The sequence below is a fragment of the Cyprinodon variegatus genome, unplaced genomic scaffold (assembly GCF_000732505.1).
Source record: "Cyprinodon variegatus isolate N-32 unplaced genomic scaffold, C_variegatus-1.0 Scaffold139, whole genome shotgun sequence".
NCBI lineage: Eukaryota > Metazoa > Chordata > Actinopteri > Cyprinodontiformes > Cyprinodontidae > Cyprinodon > Cyprinodon variegatus.
This window is the reverse complement of record NW_015150592.1, coordinates 494,063-511,736: the sequence shown is the minus strand read 5'-3', so window position 1 is coordinate 511,736 and position 17,674 is coordinate 494,063. Positions and strand designations below refer to the sequence as shown.

Below are 17,674 nucleotides of genomic sequence, written 5' to 3'. Positions count from 1 at the left end.
ACCCCCACCACATAGTTGTTTTATCAGGGAACGAATGCAGAGGTCTATGGGGCTGATCATTGCCAGTGCTGGTTAGATACATGTGCATGCAGAAATGCCAATCTTCCTGAAATACAAGATTTCTGCCGTTTATGCATGGACTACAACATGGCAGTTCATGCCTTATTTAATCAAAGTCAGCTGCTTCTGAGTTCCCTCTCAGTCATCATCAGCCACCCCCTCCCATTTCACTGTTTCTTCTTCTATACATGCACAGAGATAGATGCAAGACTTTCAAATTCATTTTCAGGCTAGGGTAGAATATAGTTATGTTAATGCATTTGTCAAAATGTCAATCAAGGCATTTGTGCATTTCATTTACACAAGAACATTCGGATTTAGTGCTTGTGAGTTTATGTCATTTGTTTTGGTGTTTGATTCTTACATTATTGATTGTTTTATCTTACCACTTTAGAAAAGCAACATGAGATATTCAATACCGACAATAGATCCATATCTCGAATAAAAGCACACAGGAGAGCACTTAGTTCAGAATAAGTATTGTCCTCTAGAGTAATGTTTTCCAGCATACATAAAAATAGACAATGCCAATGACACAGCTTTAGCAACTTTCAAATAAAAGCACTATGCCTTAGGTGATTTTTAGGGAATTTTCTAGCAAACTATTATACTTAAAGCATAATAGCAAAGTGCATATTGATGGAGTCATAGTCTGTGCTTTCAAAAAAATATATGCTTTCTTGATGATATCTTAAAATATGCACATGCTCACATACATGATATGTAGACCATTTAAATCCTATCACACATATTGTCTATGTTTTCATATGAACTGTCTGCACAAGATATACAGCCCCATCTGACATGCCTTTCTAACCCTCTGTCCCATTATCATGCATTATGCATGCGCCCATTTCTGAAGTCCCTCTAATGTAAGAGCTTCCCTTGAAATAGAACTGACATTGTTACAAAACATGTTCTCAAAAAAGCCTTTGAATGCAGAGAATAACAGTGTATTCTTACTAACAGATATTTACCAGACTGTTTTTGCTTACCAAATGTAATTCTGATTAGATTTTCGTGTTAAATTCACTCTACATGTATGAAATACCTCAAGTGATCCACAAAGGCAAAGTAATTTCTTAAAATAAGTCAAGAAATATAATGATGAATCTGTGAACTTTACCATTAAAATTATTGATCTTTATTTTAAATATAAGCTCTTCACGACAAACTGATCACTCGCATCAACCAGTTGTGATTTGGATACATTTTCTCACACAAACTTTCTTTGAATCATCTTCAAGCTTCTTGATGCCATTTAATCCGATTTACTTTCATTCTCTGAAACTGCTTCAGTTTTTGTGTTTTATTGTCCTGCTGTAAAATCTGACTTTGTTTCAGATACTTTAGACTTAAGTTGTAATAAATCTGCATGTCCCACAGCCAAGCACCATTTTACTTCTACTGTCACCATATAGTTGATGGGTGATGTGCAATTCCTTATGTCCTCAAAATCTGTTGGGGCCAAAATATCTAGCTGCTTTAATTTTAGTCTATCTACCTAATAAGTTTTAGAAAAACAATTTCGACAGATTGCCAAGATGTTCTGCAGCAAATTTTATCAATCTTAAAAAAAGTTTTTCTTTTTTTCTTCTGCAGTGGAGTCTTATGTGCTGAATTCACACACTGACCATGGCTGCATAATGCATAACTCTTTCTTTTTTATTAAATACAATATACATTAGTCTTTCCATGACTTTATATGATTAGTTTTTGACTGTTTAAAAATATATGTCTGAAATTTTGCAAGGAGCACCTGACCAGTATTACATCTTTAGTACTGGTCAGGTAAAGAGGATTGTTATCAGTATCAGTATTGTTTTGAAAATGAGATTAAGGTCTTGAGTATGCTGTTTGCTTTACTCTCTCATGATATGATCTTTGATTAATAATTTGAATATATCAACCCTTTTTCAGAGCCATCAATTACAACAACCCAATTTATAAAAATGCAGTATTATTGATTAGTCCATTTAAACAATGTGTTTTGTAGTTAATGTGAAACAGATCTGAGATCTTTGATTTCTGAAAACCTGTCCTCGTGTTTGTCTTACAGAAGGAATGGCTTTGCCTGAACTGTCAGACCCGAAAAGCAATGTCAGGCCAGCTGGGAGATGTCGAACCACCTGTTTCCTCACCAAAGAAGCAAGAGCCTGCTCCACCCTCTGTCCCGTCTTCTACCCCTGTTCCTGTTGCTGTAGATAGCAAACCTGTAGCTGAACCTCTAGATCCAACCCCAAATGCTTCTGAGATCAAGGTAGCAACTGAATCCACACCCATTTCATCTGAACAAATCCACACCCATTCCATCATTCCTATGGAGAAAGTTCTTCAGGAAACACCTGATTCAGAGGAATTAAAGCAGCCATTAGTTGACAAATCAGCATCTGATCAACATCTTTTAAAGTCAGACAGTTTATCTGAGATTAGCTCAGAAAACCTGTGTGTTGAGAGCAAACAGCTTACTTCTGAGAATGTAGCAGAGGAAGGTCCCCACTCTGACACGAACCAAATCACACCGGGTGCAACAGTCAGTGACATGTCAGAAAATCTCTCTGAACAAATCCACACCCATTCCATCATTCCTATGGAGAAAGTCCTTCAGGAAACACCTGATGCAGAGGAATTAAAGAAGTCATTAGTTGACAAATCAGCATCTGATCAACATCTTTTAAAGTCAGACACTTTATCTGAGATTAGCTCAGAAAGCCTGTGTGTTGAGAGCAAACAGCTTACTTCTGAGTATATAGCAGAGGAAGGTCCCCGATCTGACACGAACCAAAACACACCGGGAGCAACAGCCAGTGACATTTCAGAAGCTAAGGAACAACAAAGTAGCTGTGAGAAAGCAACAGAGAATCATCCTGGAACTGACACAGAGATTCCTAACGTTGAGCACCAAGCAGAGTGTTCACCTGTTGGTGAAATCTCAGCAGTTGAAAAGCAACAAGATAGCACAGACAATACGGCAGAGAGCTTTTTTTCAACTGTGGAAGTTGAGACACAAATTCCATTGACAAATGCAGTTTCAGACACAGCAGCTAACACAGCAGCCTCCATAAAGGTGGAAACTAGGTCAGATACTGAGATCACTCAAACTGAGGGTGCAGCTCTCCCAGAAAATCATCAAAAAGTTAATTCAACTCTTGAAAATCTGCCCGAAGTGACAGATGAGGCAAATGCTTCTATGATCCATGAATTTGTGTCACAGGATACATGTCCTGTAAATACAGATTCTACAGCTGCAGATATAAACAAGGAATTATGTGAATCTTCAACTGACAAACCCCAAAACATGACAGCAGAGCTCACTTTACCAGACACAGAATTAGAGATCATCAAAATTGATGTCGTTGAAAGATTTGGGGCAGAGACCATTGCACCACTTGACACAAATCATGTTACTAAAGATAATATGGCAGCAACAGACTTGATAGCCTCTGTAAACTCTGCTGCCAAAGTTGATTCTCCAACAACTGACAACACAGGGCAAGATGTACAAGCAACACCAGCAAACAGTTCAGAAATTGACATTTCTTTGGTCTTGGAAGATAAAAATGATTTTGCAGCTTCAAAGGAAGTTTCTCAGGTAACCGAAACAAAAAGTGAGCTTATAGAAGAAGATGAAAAGGCAGAGCCACAAAGTATGGCAGATACTCCTCCCCCTGTTGTAGATCTATTAAAGAAAGAAAACAATGCTCCAGAGAAAGCAAATAATAACAACTCTGATGGAGCAAATGATTCAGTTAAAATCATAAATAACAGTGAAGTAGCTGTGTTTAACACATCGGAAAAAGATGCTTCATTAGGAGTTGGCTCAACACATTTTGACACAGGAGCAGCAGAGATGATAAAAGATGAAGGGGATTTCTTAAAAAAAGAGAACAATGAGGAGAAACTAGAGAACACAGATGATCAAAAGGTTGTGGTTAAACATGGTGACAACGATGCAAGGTTAATTATGGAAGTCAGCAACAATCAAGCAGATACTATGGAGGGAAAAGAAGTAGGAAAGGAAAGCACAGCAGTATCTCTCCCAGAGGAAATGCCTCAAGAAGACAGTCAGATAAATAAAGGCGTAAAGCAAGAAACAAAGTCTGAGCCTGTTGAGGGGAGCGCTGTTAAGACACTGCCATTGTTAGAGAAACCAGAGAAGAAAGAAAACTCTTTGGTCGAAGCACAAGTTGCACCACAGAAAAGAAATGAAAGCTTAGACGATACCACATTAAAGGTAGATGAACAGTCTGACAAAGCAGAGCTTATTTCTGATCCACCATCTGTTGAATCAAGGCAACAAGAAACAGATGTTGTAGAGATACCCTCTGAAAGTGTACTACCTGTGTCATCCTCATGTGATATCATAGAAACAAAGTCAAGAAATAAAACCTGTGAGGAGGAAAGCTTGGAGGATAAGGTAGATGTTGGTTTGAGTACTGCACAAACTCAAAATGAGCCTGAGAAAGTTGTTGAGCCATCAGTCAAGGAGAAGGAGGCAGAAACTGACAAGAAAGAGGATGAGTCACAGCCTGTCGTTGGCAGCCTGCAGGAAGCTATTTCAGTATCTGAAGCAAGTGCAGTATGTGGCAAAGATTGCAATGCAGTGTTTGGTGTGGAAGTGAGCTCCACTTTAGAGAAACATGAAGCTTCAGAGGATTTGCCTTCTTTAGCACCTTCAATCCCACTAGCAGAATCTGAAATCCAATCTGTAGTTGGTACGCATGATGCAGGTTTAAAGGAAGAATGCATGGAAGAGAAAATGGAAGCAGAGGCTAATCCTGTGGAAAAGCATGGTGATGACGAAGCACTTTTTGAGGTGACCATAGTATATAGGAATAATAGCAGTAGACTCTAGACTAGACCCCACTTATTAATTGTAGCTATATTTCTTAAATCTAAATTAAACATTTTAGCTGTAAAAGCAAGTACATCACAATGGATTAATTATTTCTTATTATATAGTACAACACTTAGTTAAATGCATTGATAAAATATGTTGGTACTTATTCTTTGTTGCATACAAAATGTTTTTTGGACTAATATTTATTTTTCAACGAACATATTTATACTTTGCTATTACTATATTTGTCCATATGATAAAAAGCAAGTAAAACAAATACTGTCTAAGATTTTTTGTCCTATTATTTGCAAGGAGTAACAAGTTGTTGTTTTTCTTCTTTTTTAATCACCAGATTAAAACAGTGGAGACCTTGAAAGAGCTTGAAATAAAAGAAGAGGAGGCTAAAGAAAGCAGCCCTATGAGCCCCTCAGACCTAGCAAGACTAGAAAGCTCTGTACTTCCAATTCTGAAGGCCCCAGTGGGCACAGAGGAGGAGGAGAAACAGACCGACACGCTAAAGATCAGACGCAAACTAGAGGTTCTTCCTCTCTCATCTGATTCTCCAAGCTCTGAAGAGGACAAAGAACTCTCAGAGAAGATCGTCAAAGGTACTGCAAAGAAAAAGCTTCTTGTGGCGATGGATGTCAAGGCAGACTCCATGGATGAAAGCAGCGAAAGTTTCGGAAAGGACAGCCCAATGTCTGGAGATGAGGAGGATTTTATCAGAAAACAGATAATAGAAATGAGTGAAAATGAGGATGCCTCTCCATCGGATGAAGAAAGCTTAGTCAGACAAAAGATCAGAGAGGAGGACAAGAAACAAAAGGAAATAAACAAAACTGAGAGTGTAGAGAAACGCATGTCAGGAAAAGCAAGACGATTAACTAAGAAAACTGCTATTAGTCCTGAATATGAGGATGTTAAGGAAATCACGTCCATGTTAGATAAATCTGAAGAGAATGGACAAGAGCAACAAGAGGAATTTCAGAACAATGCTTCAGTTTGCAAATTAAAAACATTTGAGCTGAATGTAACCAGTGGCCCTATATGTATACCAGGTGGAGATGGAGAGCCTGAAATGGAAAGTCTGACAGACTCCCCTGATGACCGGTCCAGGGGTGAGGGGTCATCTAGTCTACATGCATCTAGCTTCACTCCTGGAACATCACCAACATCTCTTTCATCTCTGGATGAGGACAGTGATAGCAGCAGCCCAAGTCATGTCCGTACAGGTGAAGGTAAACAACACAGAAAAGCCAAGCACAGACAGACTGGGCAAATGCTGCCAACTATTGAAGACTCATCAGAGGAGGAAGAGTTACGGGAGGAGGAAGAACTGCTCAGGGAGCAAGAAAAACAAAAGGGTTCAGGAAAAAAGTCCAAAAAAGACAAAGATGAGATTCGAGCCCAAAGAAGGCGAGAGCATACAAAGACACCACCGAGCAATCTTTCTCCAATTGAAGATGCCTCACCAACTGAAGAGCAGAGACAGGAAGCTGAAATGGAAGAAATCAGACGGTCTTCCTGCTCTGATTTTTCTCCCAGCATGGAATCAGATCCTGAAGGGTTTGAAATCCATGCTTCAAAGATTGCAGCAGTCCAAAAAACATATCAGCTGCCTATATCAGTATCTCTTCACTCTCCAACTGATGATCAAAACACTGATAAAATGCAGAAGAAAGCTCTCAAATCTGCTGATGAAGCATATGAAGAAATCATGCTAAGGGCTAAATCTCCAACAGTTGATAAAGGTGAAATTCAGTCAGAGAAGGAATCTCTTTATGGAGGCAGGCTTATTGAAGACTATGTCTACCCATCTCTTCTGGACAATTCTTTTGATCGAGAAGAGCAAGAGAAAATTTCTGTTCCTACTGAACCCAAAAAACTAAGATCTCCTGATGAAGTTTATGAGGACATGATTAAAAAAAGAAAGGAATTCATGCAACTAGAGCAAGAATATGAAAACATAAAGCCAAAAACTGAAACCTCTAATCCAAAAATTGTGCTGCAACCTGCTGAAAATACTATCCCCCAAAGTGGTACAATAACATTAGGAAAAGATGGGAAGCCATTGTTAGATGCTGAAACTCTCTATGAAGAGCTAATGAAAAGAGTTCTAACACCAGGTACAAGCCCAACTCAGCCTGAGCCAAATGAGGAAACTACTTCATCAAAAAAGATCCTTCACCCTATTCCAGACTTAAAGGTAACACAGTGCTCCTCTGGAGAGTTGTCCTCTGATGATGAAAGTACAGTTAAAAAGGAACAGGAGGTAACAGAAAAATCAGATATGACATCAGCTAAGGACCCTGAGCCTGTTAAAGAGGTATCTGAGGCTTCTCCGTTGATTACATCAGAGGAGCAACTTGTTATTGAAACTTCATCCTCTCAGGCTGAACTTGTTGACCTTTCTGCACCCTTTCAAAGATCATCAACCCCTGTGATTTCTAATGTATCTCCCCTACCAACTGTCCCCCAGTACACACCTGGTATATCTAGTGTGGTGTCAACAGCTCCTCCTGTTCCCCCTAAACCAAATATTTTGCGCAGAGCTAATTCTCAGGAAAAGGGAGAAGAACCTGTTTCAACACCCCAGCCTCCTCCTACTCCACCAAAGCCTACAGTTTTTCCCAGGAAAGCTCCAGTTCCACTCCCACCACAGGCTTCAGTATGTATCAACAAATCAGAGTCAGTGGCTATAACTTCACCCCAAGGATCACCTGTAAGACAAGCTGTCACTCCAACATACAAACCTCATATTCCACCCCCTGTTCCTCCAAAGCCAGCCATATCTGTTGTGGACAGCCACAGACCAGGACATGGTGTCAAACCACCAATTGCACCTAAGCCTGGTTCACAACCATCTTCACCTGCTCATGCCCCTCATCCAACAAGACCTACTGTTCTTCCCACTTGCGGTAATGACTCAATCCTTAATTTGAGTCCCTCTACAGAGAACAAGACATTTCAACCTTCGTCAAAGTCTCCTTCTTCCCCAAGATATGCCAGCAATCTTCGTGACACGTATGTAGTCATCACACTGCCATCCCAGCCTAGTTCTCCAGTTGAGGGTGTCACAACTCAAGCCCCCTCTGGCCCTGGACCAGCATCTCCTTCACAGCAAACTCATGAGGAGAGTTATTATCAACCACACCCTCAAAACTCGTATTCACAGATACATCAACCGACTCCTCCCCCTCAGACCACCAGGGTGCCTCTGGCATACACACGTGTCACAGAGTCTATTGAAAAACAAGAGATTTGTAGCCCAGAAAAACATGTTTCTAGTTCTTGTCACATAATCGAAGCGATATCTGCCTCAGCAAAGCCATCTGTTATGCCTAACCTCATATCTCAAGTTGTTACAACTGAACTTCAAAGAACCACTGTTTCTGTTGTCCATGAAAGAACACCACCTCCGGTGCCAGCTCCACGGGCAACTGGCATTCCACTGTCGATGGAGAAACCTAAGCCTCAGATACTAGCACAGACTGAAACAACCTCGTTACCATCTGAGGTGGTAGATCTTAGAACTGTAAAGGTCGATTCAGAAATGAATATGACTGGTGTTGATCTGTCCACTGGCCCTGATTCAAGACGCCAGTCTTTTGTGAGTGATGTCAGTCGTCACACCAGTGCAGTTCAGTCACCTGTGGTCAACCTCAGCACTGAATCATCCACTGTTTCTATAGTGACTGACAGTATTACTATTGTGACCTGTTCCGCAACAATCCAGCAATGTGAAAATGTAGAGTTTCCTCAAGCCTCCTCAGTGCCCCTTCAACTAACCAAAAACAAGGTATATGAACCTCTATCTCAAATTATCTATCGACCAGTTGAGTCTCAACCATCTGCTCTTACTACTACAGAAATTCCAATTAACCTCTCAGTGGGATCAAATGCCGGTACAGGAGGTTTCCAAGCTACGCCAATCACTGTTGGACCTTCTTCTATTGCAACCTGTGTTGCCAATGGATTAACTACAGGAAGAACAACAGTGGCAGGAGCAGTTGATCTTAGTACTACAAAACCTTTTAATACTGTGGTGTCAGTTGATGTGACTTCTGCGGATGTCGTTACAACTGTAATCACAGATGATGGAAAACCGGTTGATCTGACAGCAGGAAAGAGAGCCGTGTGCTGTGATGTTGTGTACAAGCTACCGTTTGCAGGAAGTTGTGCCACTCAGCAGCCTACCACGCCTCTGCCTGAAGATCGTTTTGGATATCGTGATGACCATTATCAATTTGACAGAACACCTTATGGCATGAGAGGGTTTAGTGGGATTAAACCCTCGATGTCAGACACCAATCTTGCAGAAGCTGGGCTTTTTATGTACAAGAGTAAGAACAGTTATAATTTCAGTGTCACAACAGAGGGAGCAGTAGATCTCACATCAGCAAAGATATCAGATGCAGGTCAGTGGAGTGACATTGCAGACCTGTCACTTAAATGTCACTTTGGACTGCCTCCACTTATTCATGGCTAATGTGGCTTTTTGACATTTTTCCTTTTTTAATTTGCATGTACTTTGATGTCTTCTTCATTCGACATCAGACTTTTGCATGTTTCCTTACTTGTTTTGCTTGTTTCAACTTTTGCTTTGACATTCTTTTTTTTGTTATCTGCTCAATGCATGGCTTGATTCAGAAAAAAATGCTCTGAAATTATGAACTAAAAATATGTTTTGACTTTTGACAGGTGAAGCAGTTGATTACTCCAAGAAAGGAAGCTATGCAGGAATGATAATCCCTCCATATTCCAATTCAAGTGCCACAATCTCTGTTAGTTCACTTTATGGCACCACCAGTGTTTTAAGGTCATCGAATGGAGTGGTCTATTCCTCTGTTGCAGCACCAATTCCATCAACATATGCAATTACTACCCAGCCAGGATCCATATTTAGTACAACATACAATACCTTTTCAGGCATGCACACGAGTGACACCATGCCTTCTCTGTCCAATCTCCAGAATTTACCACTCACCAGATCTCAAAGTTTTCTCTCAACTATTTCCACAACAGAAGAACAAGGAGATGCTCCTCTTAATCTGGAGATCTCTAAAGGAGGTATTACTCCTGCCAATGGTAGGCCTGCAATGACATCTTTATCCCTTGACACATATACAGATGCATCTTTGGAGGCTATAGCTGCTTCACTAGAAGCACTGTCTTCTCCAATGGTTCCTGGAGATGGCCAGTACCAGGTAGAGCGAGAGAGGCTAGAAATGGAAAAGCTAAAACAGCAACGCTTGGCTGAGGAATTAGAATGGGAGCGGCAGGAGATTCAGAGATTCCGTGAACAAGAACAGTTCCTGGTACAGAAAGAATTAGAAGAGTTACAGGCCATGAAGCAGCAGATTCTGACTCAACAAGAGGAGGAAAGGCAAGCACATCTTATGATGCAAAAAGAAACTTATGCCCAGCAACAGCAGCAACTTGAGCAAATACAAAGACTTCAAGAACAGTTGCGTTTACAGCTAGAGGAGCAAAAGCTCCGTCAGATGTATCCAGGTGCTGACATCCCAGGACATGGTGTGCAGGAGGCCATTGTTTTAGGACCAGATGGCACAGTACTTTCTCGAAAAATTACTGATAGCGGATGTCAGACTGATGAGGAGGACGAAGCATTAAGCAAGGCTTACACATCAGGGAGAAAAAAGAAGAGTGTTAAAAAGAGTGTTGATAGTTGTGTGCAGACTGATGATGAGGATCAAGAGGAATGGGAGGCCCAGAAAAGCCGACAAAGTCGCCCCCGTACTTCCAGAGGTGATAGGGGTGGGCAGTCAGAGATGTCTCTTCAAGCCCACACTGAAATTTCTATACAAACTGACACAGATGGGAATATTAGAATGGACACAAGAATGGAGCTGTCAGACTCAGAAAGGACCTCACCAAAGAAACGCCCCACTCCCTTAGAAATAGCTCAGTCTGCAAACCTCAAACCTGAATTTTCTTCCCTTCAAGCTCACCCCAAATCTCCCAAAGTACTTTATTCTCCTGTATCTCCATGTATATCACCTAGCAAATCCCTTGAGTTTGTGTCTTATGATAAGTCCCTAGGTGATACAAGCCCACAAAAGCTAAGAGAAAGTATAGACCCATTAAAATCCTCTCCAGCAAGTCCTCGAGGAGCCAAAACCATACAGCGATCCATGTCTGACCCAAAACCTATGAGTCCAACAGGAGAAGAAAGAGCAACATCTGGCACCCAGTTTGGTGATGGCCATCAGGTGAGTTCTACCCATTATTTTAACTTTGCAACAAATGTTTCAAATTTTTGAAAAATTAATACACGTCAGGATGACCTAGGTTTATAGGTTTCCATTTGAATTGCAATGTGAACATTAGAATAGATTATTTTTAGATAAGTTTTTCTCTACTGGAAAACCTGTATTGATAAAATATAAAAGCTAGTTTTCCCCAGCTCTTCAATACAGAGCTGCTTATACATTTATTAACTGTTTAGGGAAATATGATGAACATGCAGAAATGTTACCTCTTACATTTTAAGTGAGAACCTCTTTCCATTTTTTTTTCTTTATGGGAGCGTGAGGGATTTGCACAAACCAGCCAGAAAACCACTTAATTTATTCCCAAAATGTTCAAAAAAAATTATAAACTGGGCCCAAAAACAGAGGTCAACAGAATTCAATTCAGGCTTTAACATAAAGAACTCAAGCACAAACTGACCTAACAAACAGGACATGAGGGAACCTTAAATAGTGGCTGATCAGACCACTGTTGACACACAAGGGGGATAACTGACTAACAAAGTAATAAACAAATAAACTTAACCAAACAAATAAATACTGGCCAGACACTAAATACCTTTTAAATTTAACTAATTAACAAAATTACCCAAACTAAGAATATTTAAACAAATGATAAACAAATTTCCCTTCCCATTACAAATGGTTTGATCCGCTGATTACCCTGCAACCACCAATTGAGGAAAGCTGGAGCTCATTACAGCCCTTCACCAGCTGATCCCAAGGAAACTGGCAACTTAAAGAAGAAAGAAATTAATCAATTGCATCATAACAAAACAAAAAACCTGACAAATAAATGTGTGCACTGCAAAAAGCTAACTTAAAGTCAGGCTAATGAAAATATATGAAATGTGCAACTGATTTTGAAAATCAAAATGTAAAAGTTACCACACAGCTTCAGAGTGTGACAGCAGGCTGTCACAGGGAGTGAAAACAAAAACATGGTGACATAAAGAGAATATATTTGCATGCACCATAAAGCCTACAGGCCAAAATAAAAGCATTGACTAAATAAACACTAACCCATATTTCTTATTATTTGTGAAGAATATTGATACAATTGTTTCCTAATTAAAAGAAATATTCACATTATATGTTATTGGTCATTTTTTATAGGGTAAAGGATCCAGTGTTACACCCACGGGTACTCAAAAGAAGGTGAAAAGGACTCTTCCCAACCCTCCGTCTGAAGAAGATTCAACAACAAGTGGACAGACAGCATATACCACCAACTCTGCCCGTCGAAGAATGTGCCGCAATTCTAACATGGCACGTGCAAAGATCCTACAAGACATTGATCGGGAGCTGGATCTGGTCGAACGAGAGTCTTCTAAGCTTCGCAAAAGACAGGCAGAACTAGATGAAGAAGAGAAAGAAATTGATGCTAAGCTTAGGTATTTGGAGATGGGAATTAATCGGAGAAAAGATGCTCTTTTAAAGGAAAGAGAGAAAAGGGAAAGGGCCTACTTGCAGAGTGTTGCAGAGGATAGAGATTACATGTCTGACAGTGAGGTTAGTAACATTCGAGAGACTAGAAGTGTTAGAGAAGGTGGCGAGGATGAAGACATTGAGGATCACGGTCTGGAGCGTCCCAGGACTGCTCCTCACTCAGAACTTGATGACTTTGTTCCTCCACAAACGAAGCATGACTATGGAAAATATTCTCTGTACCAATATCCTCAAAGTCAATACCAGCACTCTATCTATCAGACCCCTCAATCCTACCAGTCTCACTCTCTTTACTCCTCTGTTCCTTCACTTACTACTGCCCAACAGCAGAGTTACCAGCAGATGCTTTTGTTGCAGCAGAAAGCTGCCAGACAAGCTGCCCTTCTATCAGAGCTTGATGCAACTAAATATGATGTTATTAGTCGTCAGCCTGATCCCACGCCATCAGCTTATCTTGGCGTTAAGTACGATAAATATGGTAACCATTTAGATCTTAGAGCCCTGGAAGTAGGAAGTATAGCAGGTAGCCCAATGTCAGCTGTTTCTGATTCATACTACACAGAGGTAGAACACCACACACCTCAAAGTTACATGCTGTTGGAAGATGCTGCAGAGCTTGCAAAGACCTCCACAGGTCTTTCTTCCTCTTATAGCCTTGCTGAGAGGGAGCTGGCAAAGGCAGAAAAGCTTTTACGTAGAAGTGCTGCAGATCTTGGGTCTACTGATTATCTAGGCTCCACTTCCAGACTGCATACTTTTGGAAAGACACCCGATGAAGAGGATACAATGGAGGAACCCTATGAATTAAAGCTTCTGAAGCAGCAGCTCAAGCAGGAGTTTAGAAGAAGTACAGGTGGAACAGAAAACTTAGAACAACTGACTGGGCTCTCCCAACACTACTACACTCCAAGCTCTGGTGTTTCTAGTTACTCCCAAAGACATTATCCAAAGTCAGAAAAATACAGCATCAGTCGTCTTACTCTTGAGAAACAGGCAGCAAAACAACTACCAGCATCAGTGTTGTACCAGAAACACAAAACCCCACTGATAGATCCAAAACTCTCTTCCAAATATGCCTCTATTACAGACAGCAGGGGTTTGGAAACAGATTATAACTATCTGGGATCTACCAGTGCATCTCCAAGATCCAGTAGGCTTATGCAGGATGAGATTACATTTGGCCTTCGTAAGAATATTGCAGAGCAACAAAAGTATCTTGGGTCTACCTTGGGAGCCAATTTAGCTGGCTCCCTAAATTTGGGCCAGAGCTTGGGCTTGGACTCTGCTTATCCTAGTGGTAGTCGATCGAGACCCTCATCCAGACCTACATCCTGCTATGGCCTGGATTTGTCAATCAAAAGAGACCTCTCAAGTTCTTCATTGAGGCTTAAAGGAGATGGAGAATCATCAGTAGATAGTCTGAGTTATCAAACCCCCTCTGGTCGCACCAAACCCACTAGCCTTCCAATTGTGCAAAGTGGCCGTGGTCGAATACCTATTGTGGCACAGAACTCAGAGGAGGAGAGTCCATTGAGTCCTGTTGGACAACCAATGGGCATGGCTCGTGCATCAGCTGGGCCTCTTCCACCTATCTCAGCTGATTCAAGGGACCAGTTTGGTTCATGCATGTCCCTACAAGATTCCCAGCCGCAGCAACATATGAGAGAAGAGCCGACAAGGGGTAGGAGTTATGTACTGCTGGATGATCTTCAAGGCACAATGTCTGATAGTGAAGGTAAAAGACAAGCTTGTAAGAATGCATCCCTTTTCATTTTCAGTGTGTTGTGAATATGTTTATTGATATAATTTGCATTGCATGCTAGCATGTATAACACAGGTATTTTTGTTTTTAATTAATATTTTAAATTTTGCATGCTTTCTTTTTATTTTACTTTTGTTGTCTCTTCTATTCTTTGTTTAACATTTACTTTGTTGTATTTGTTCTTTTAGTTATATATCAGCAATCCTTGTTTAAATTTTAAGATTTCAGGTGCATGTATTTCTTTTTTTTATTGACTTTTCTTTTATGTATACTACACAACATTTCTCTTTATATCTTTTCTTTGTTTGCATGAAAATCTTGTTTGGCTCCAAGTTCTATCAAGGAAAGAGCTCCCATCAAATATAATGTTATGTTTTTATTTTTGTATTTGTGTAGTTAAACTTACCATATAAGACCATATTTAGTATCAAGGGATTCCTCTGATTTGCAAAAATATATCACAAGAAAAACTATTTCAGTAGAATGTTTGAAATGCATTACATTTGATGGAAACATTTACTTCGGCATAATAAATTCAAATCTAAAGTTTGCATGTCTTGTTTTCAATATTATTGTTTTAATGTAGACTGCGTGTTTAATTGTTTTGAAATGAGCATACAGAATGTCATTTAGTAATATAGTTTCGGCTCTGAAGTAATATTTGGTTGAGATTATGAATTTTTAAGTCATTTTTTCTTTAAAACTTCATATGCATTTAATAAAAAAAGTTAAGTATCTAAATTTTTACAAAGTTTTATAATTCAAATAAAACTTTAGAATATACAATAACCATATTAATTCTAGCCCAGATTTTGGTCAAAGGTGACTTTTTGATTGTGGTAGCCCGATCTTGTGCTAAATACTTTGGCCCAATCACCTAAAAGTTTCTGTGTTTAAAAACATACAGACTTCAAAGTGTGAGCAAGACTGATCTACTAAACAAATGCACACAGGGTTTATATTTCTAAAATGAACATAACATTAGTCTTAATTAGGATTAAGGTATACATTGTGACTGATGATAATTAGTACAGTAAGGGAAAATACGTTTTGTGTTATATTTTGTCATTGGACAGTTAATGATTCATTTTTTTTTTTTTTTTAAATCTGCAGGCAAAGTATTCATTTTCATCTTTTCCGCATACAGTAGCTATCATACCAGCCTTCAGCAAGCTGTACTGTTTAAAATTCTGTCTGCCTTTGGGACATGCAACCAGTTCTACTCTGCTATCCCAAACTCTGCATTTAAATAAGGGGTTCCATATTGTATTTGCAATTATTAAATTGCATATTTAAAACTCTCCCCTTAACAGCTTGTGAATTTTATTGTTTGCTGAAAAAATCTATTGCTCATGGTATGATATCTTTGTAGATCAAGCCCTTTGTGCCTCAAATGTTATTTTAGAAAAACAAGGAATTATACATTCAAGTAATTTACAAAAGCCACTGACATAAACCTAAACTACCTATACTTTATCCAATTTGGGTTAAATTAATATCCCAGCTGTTTTTTTTCTGCAACTTAATATATGCATTGTGGTACAAGTTTGCTTTGCAATTGATGGATTCCTTCTTTTGTCCCATGCCCCATCTCATGCTGAAAAATGGTTAAAACATCTTGGCAGAAAAGCAAACTTGTGAGCATTTGACAAATTCTACAATATCTTTCAGCAAAAGATGCACATTATTAGTTTGATTGATCTCTACCAAAAAGCATTGTAGTTATCTAGAAGAAAGTATTTTATCATGAATTAAAACTTGCATACAAGCAATGACTTGTGTGGTTTAGCCAATGGATAAATCCAAATGGCCATGCTATTTCTCTCACCAATTTAAAAATGTTATTCTGGTTAAATTAATTTGACCTCTTTTAATTGCTGTCTTTCTGACAGGGAAACATCCATCCCAGAAGTTTTCCCGGAAAACCTAATTACTGCACCATTTACTGTTTTGACTTAAACATTAGCCCTTATTTCTTAAATAATCTTTAAGATAAAAGCAGTTTTGAAGCTCATGACAACTTCTCTGTGAGAAATGTTTTCATTTTGTTTGGTAAAAATAGTAAAATGTCATGATATTATAATGTAAATGAATTTGCCTTGATTCCAGCTCTTTGTGATTCCCTGATGGCTTTGAACAGAGACGGTGCAGCTAATGGTAGAGTATTAGTTTAGTTCTAATGTTGTCCATGAGCTAACATATCATCATAACATATCACAAGCACAATGCACCACACCATGAATTTATGAACAAATGTTGGGGAAAATGAATAACATTTTTATTATATTTTCAGTTTGGAACATAAATCTGAAAATGTAATAGAAAATGTTTTAAAACTTTAATTGGGAAAAATTCTTATTGATTGTCATTATTCACTTTAACATTATCCAACATTTACATTCATAGTGGGTCCATTTCTCCTGAAGTATTTGATTATATACACTTCAATAACCCTGTTTAATTTATCACCAAGCTGCATTACTTTTCTACTTGGCTACCAATCAATACTTATTTTGCTATTTAAATATGTCCAAAAACTATTAAGTATTTTTTTAATATTTTATAATTAGTTTTTCACTCAGCATCACAAAATCAAATGCAAATAAATCAAATCCATATTATACAGTAAGATGCAAATGTATTAACTCCAAATGATTAAATTAGTGCTCATTTATGTGCCTGAAGCTTATCATCTCAGACGAGAAGAGACAGACTGGTTTGACAAACCAAGAGATGGACGGCCAGAGAACGGACAGGAAAAGAGACAGGTAAAAAAAAAAACACCAGGTTGGTTGTGGTTGAAAACTTACTTGATGAAGAAGGTCATCTTTATGGGTCATTCCCACAAAGTACAGTAGTACTTTTTAAGCATTTATTTCTATTTATTTTGCATTTAAAAACCCCAGATGCATCTTCACAAAGTGGAATATTACACAAGACCAAAATAAGATCTTTTTAATACAGTAATGAGAAGTACAAAAATATAATCCTACCAAATAAAGAGATACAACATTATTTACTGAACCTTACTAGTGGAGTGTCTTAATTACTCAATTATTCAATTACTTGTCTGCATTGTCAGCTACGATGTCTACTTAGCAATATTTCTATCAATATCTACAGAAAATCTGTATTAGAATTGGTCTTATGTAATATATGTTATTAGCTGCAAGCTGCATGCAGTAAAATGAATTGCTTTGAGTGAGTGAGTGAGTGAGTGAGTGAGTGAGTGAGTGAGTGAGTGAGTGAGTGAGTGAGTGAGTGAGTGAGTGAGTGAGTGAGTGAGTGAGT

General features: G+C 38.9%; 1 protein-coding gene across 1 annotated transcript in view; it reads left to right on the top strand.

Moving 5' to 3' along the window:
- LOC107085986 (protein piccolo-like) overlaps window positions 1-17,674 on the top strand; it is a 70,623-nt gene that overhangs the window by 25,982 nt on the left and 26,967 nt on the right. Inside the window, 6 exon segments of the mRNA XM_015376694.1 lie at window positions 2,120-2,320; window positions 5,253-9,318; window positions 9,602-11,133; window positions 12,289-14,356; window positions 16,493-16,540; window positions 17,069-17,151. Of these exon segments, the coding sequence (XP_015232180.1) occupies window positions 2,120-2,320; window positions 5,253-9,318; window positions 9,602-11,133; window positions 12,289-14,356; window positions 16,493-16,540; window positions 17,069-17,151 (7,998 nt within the window).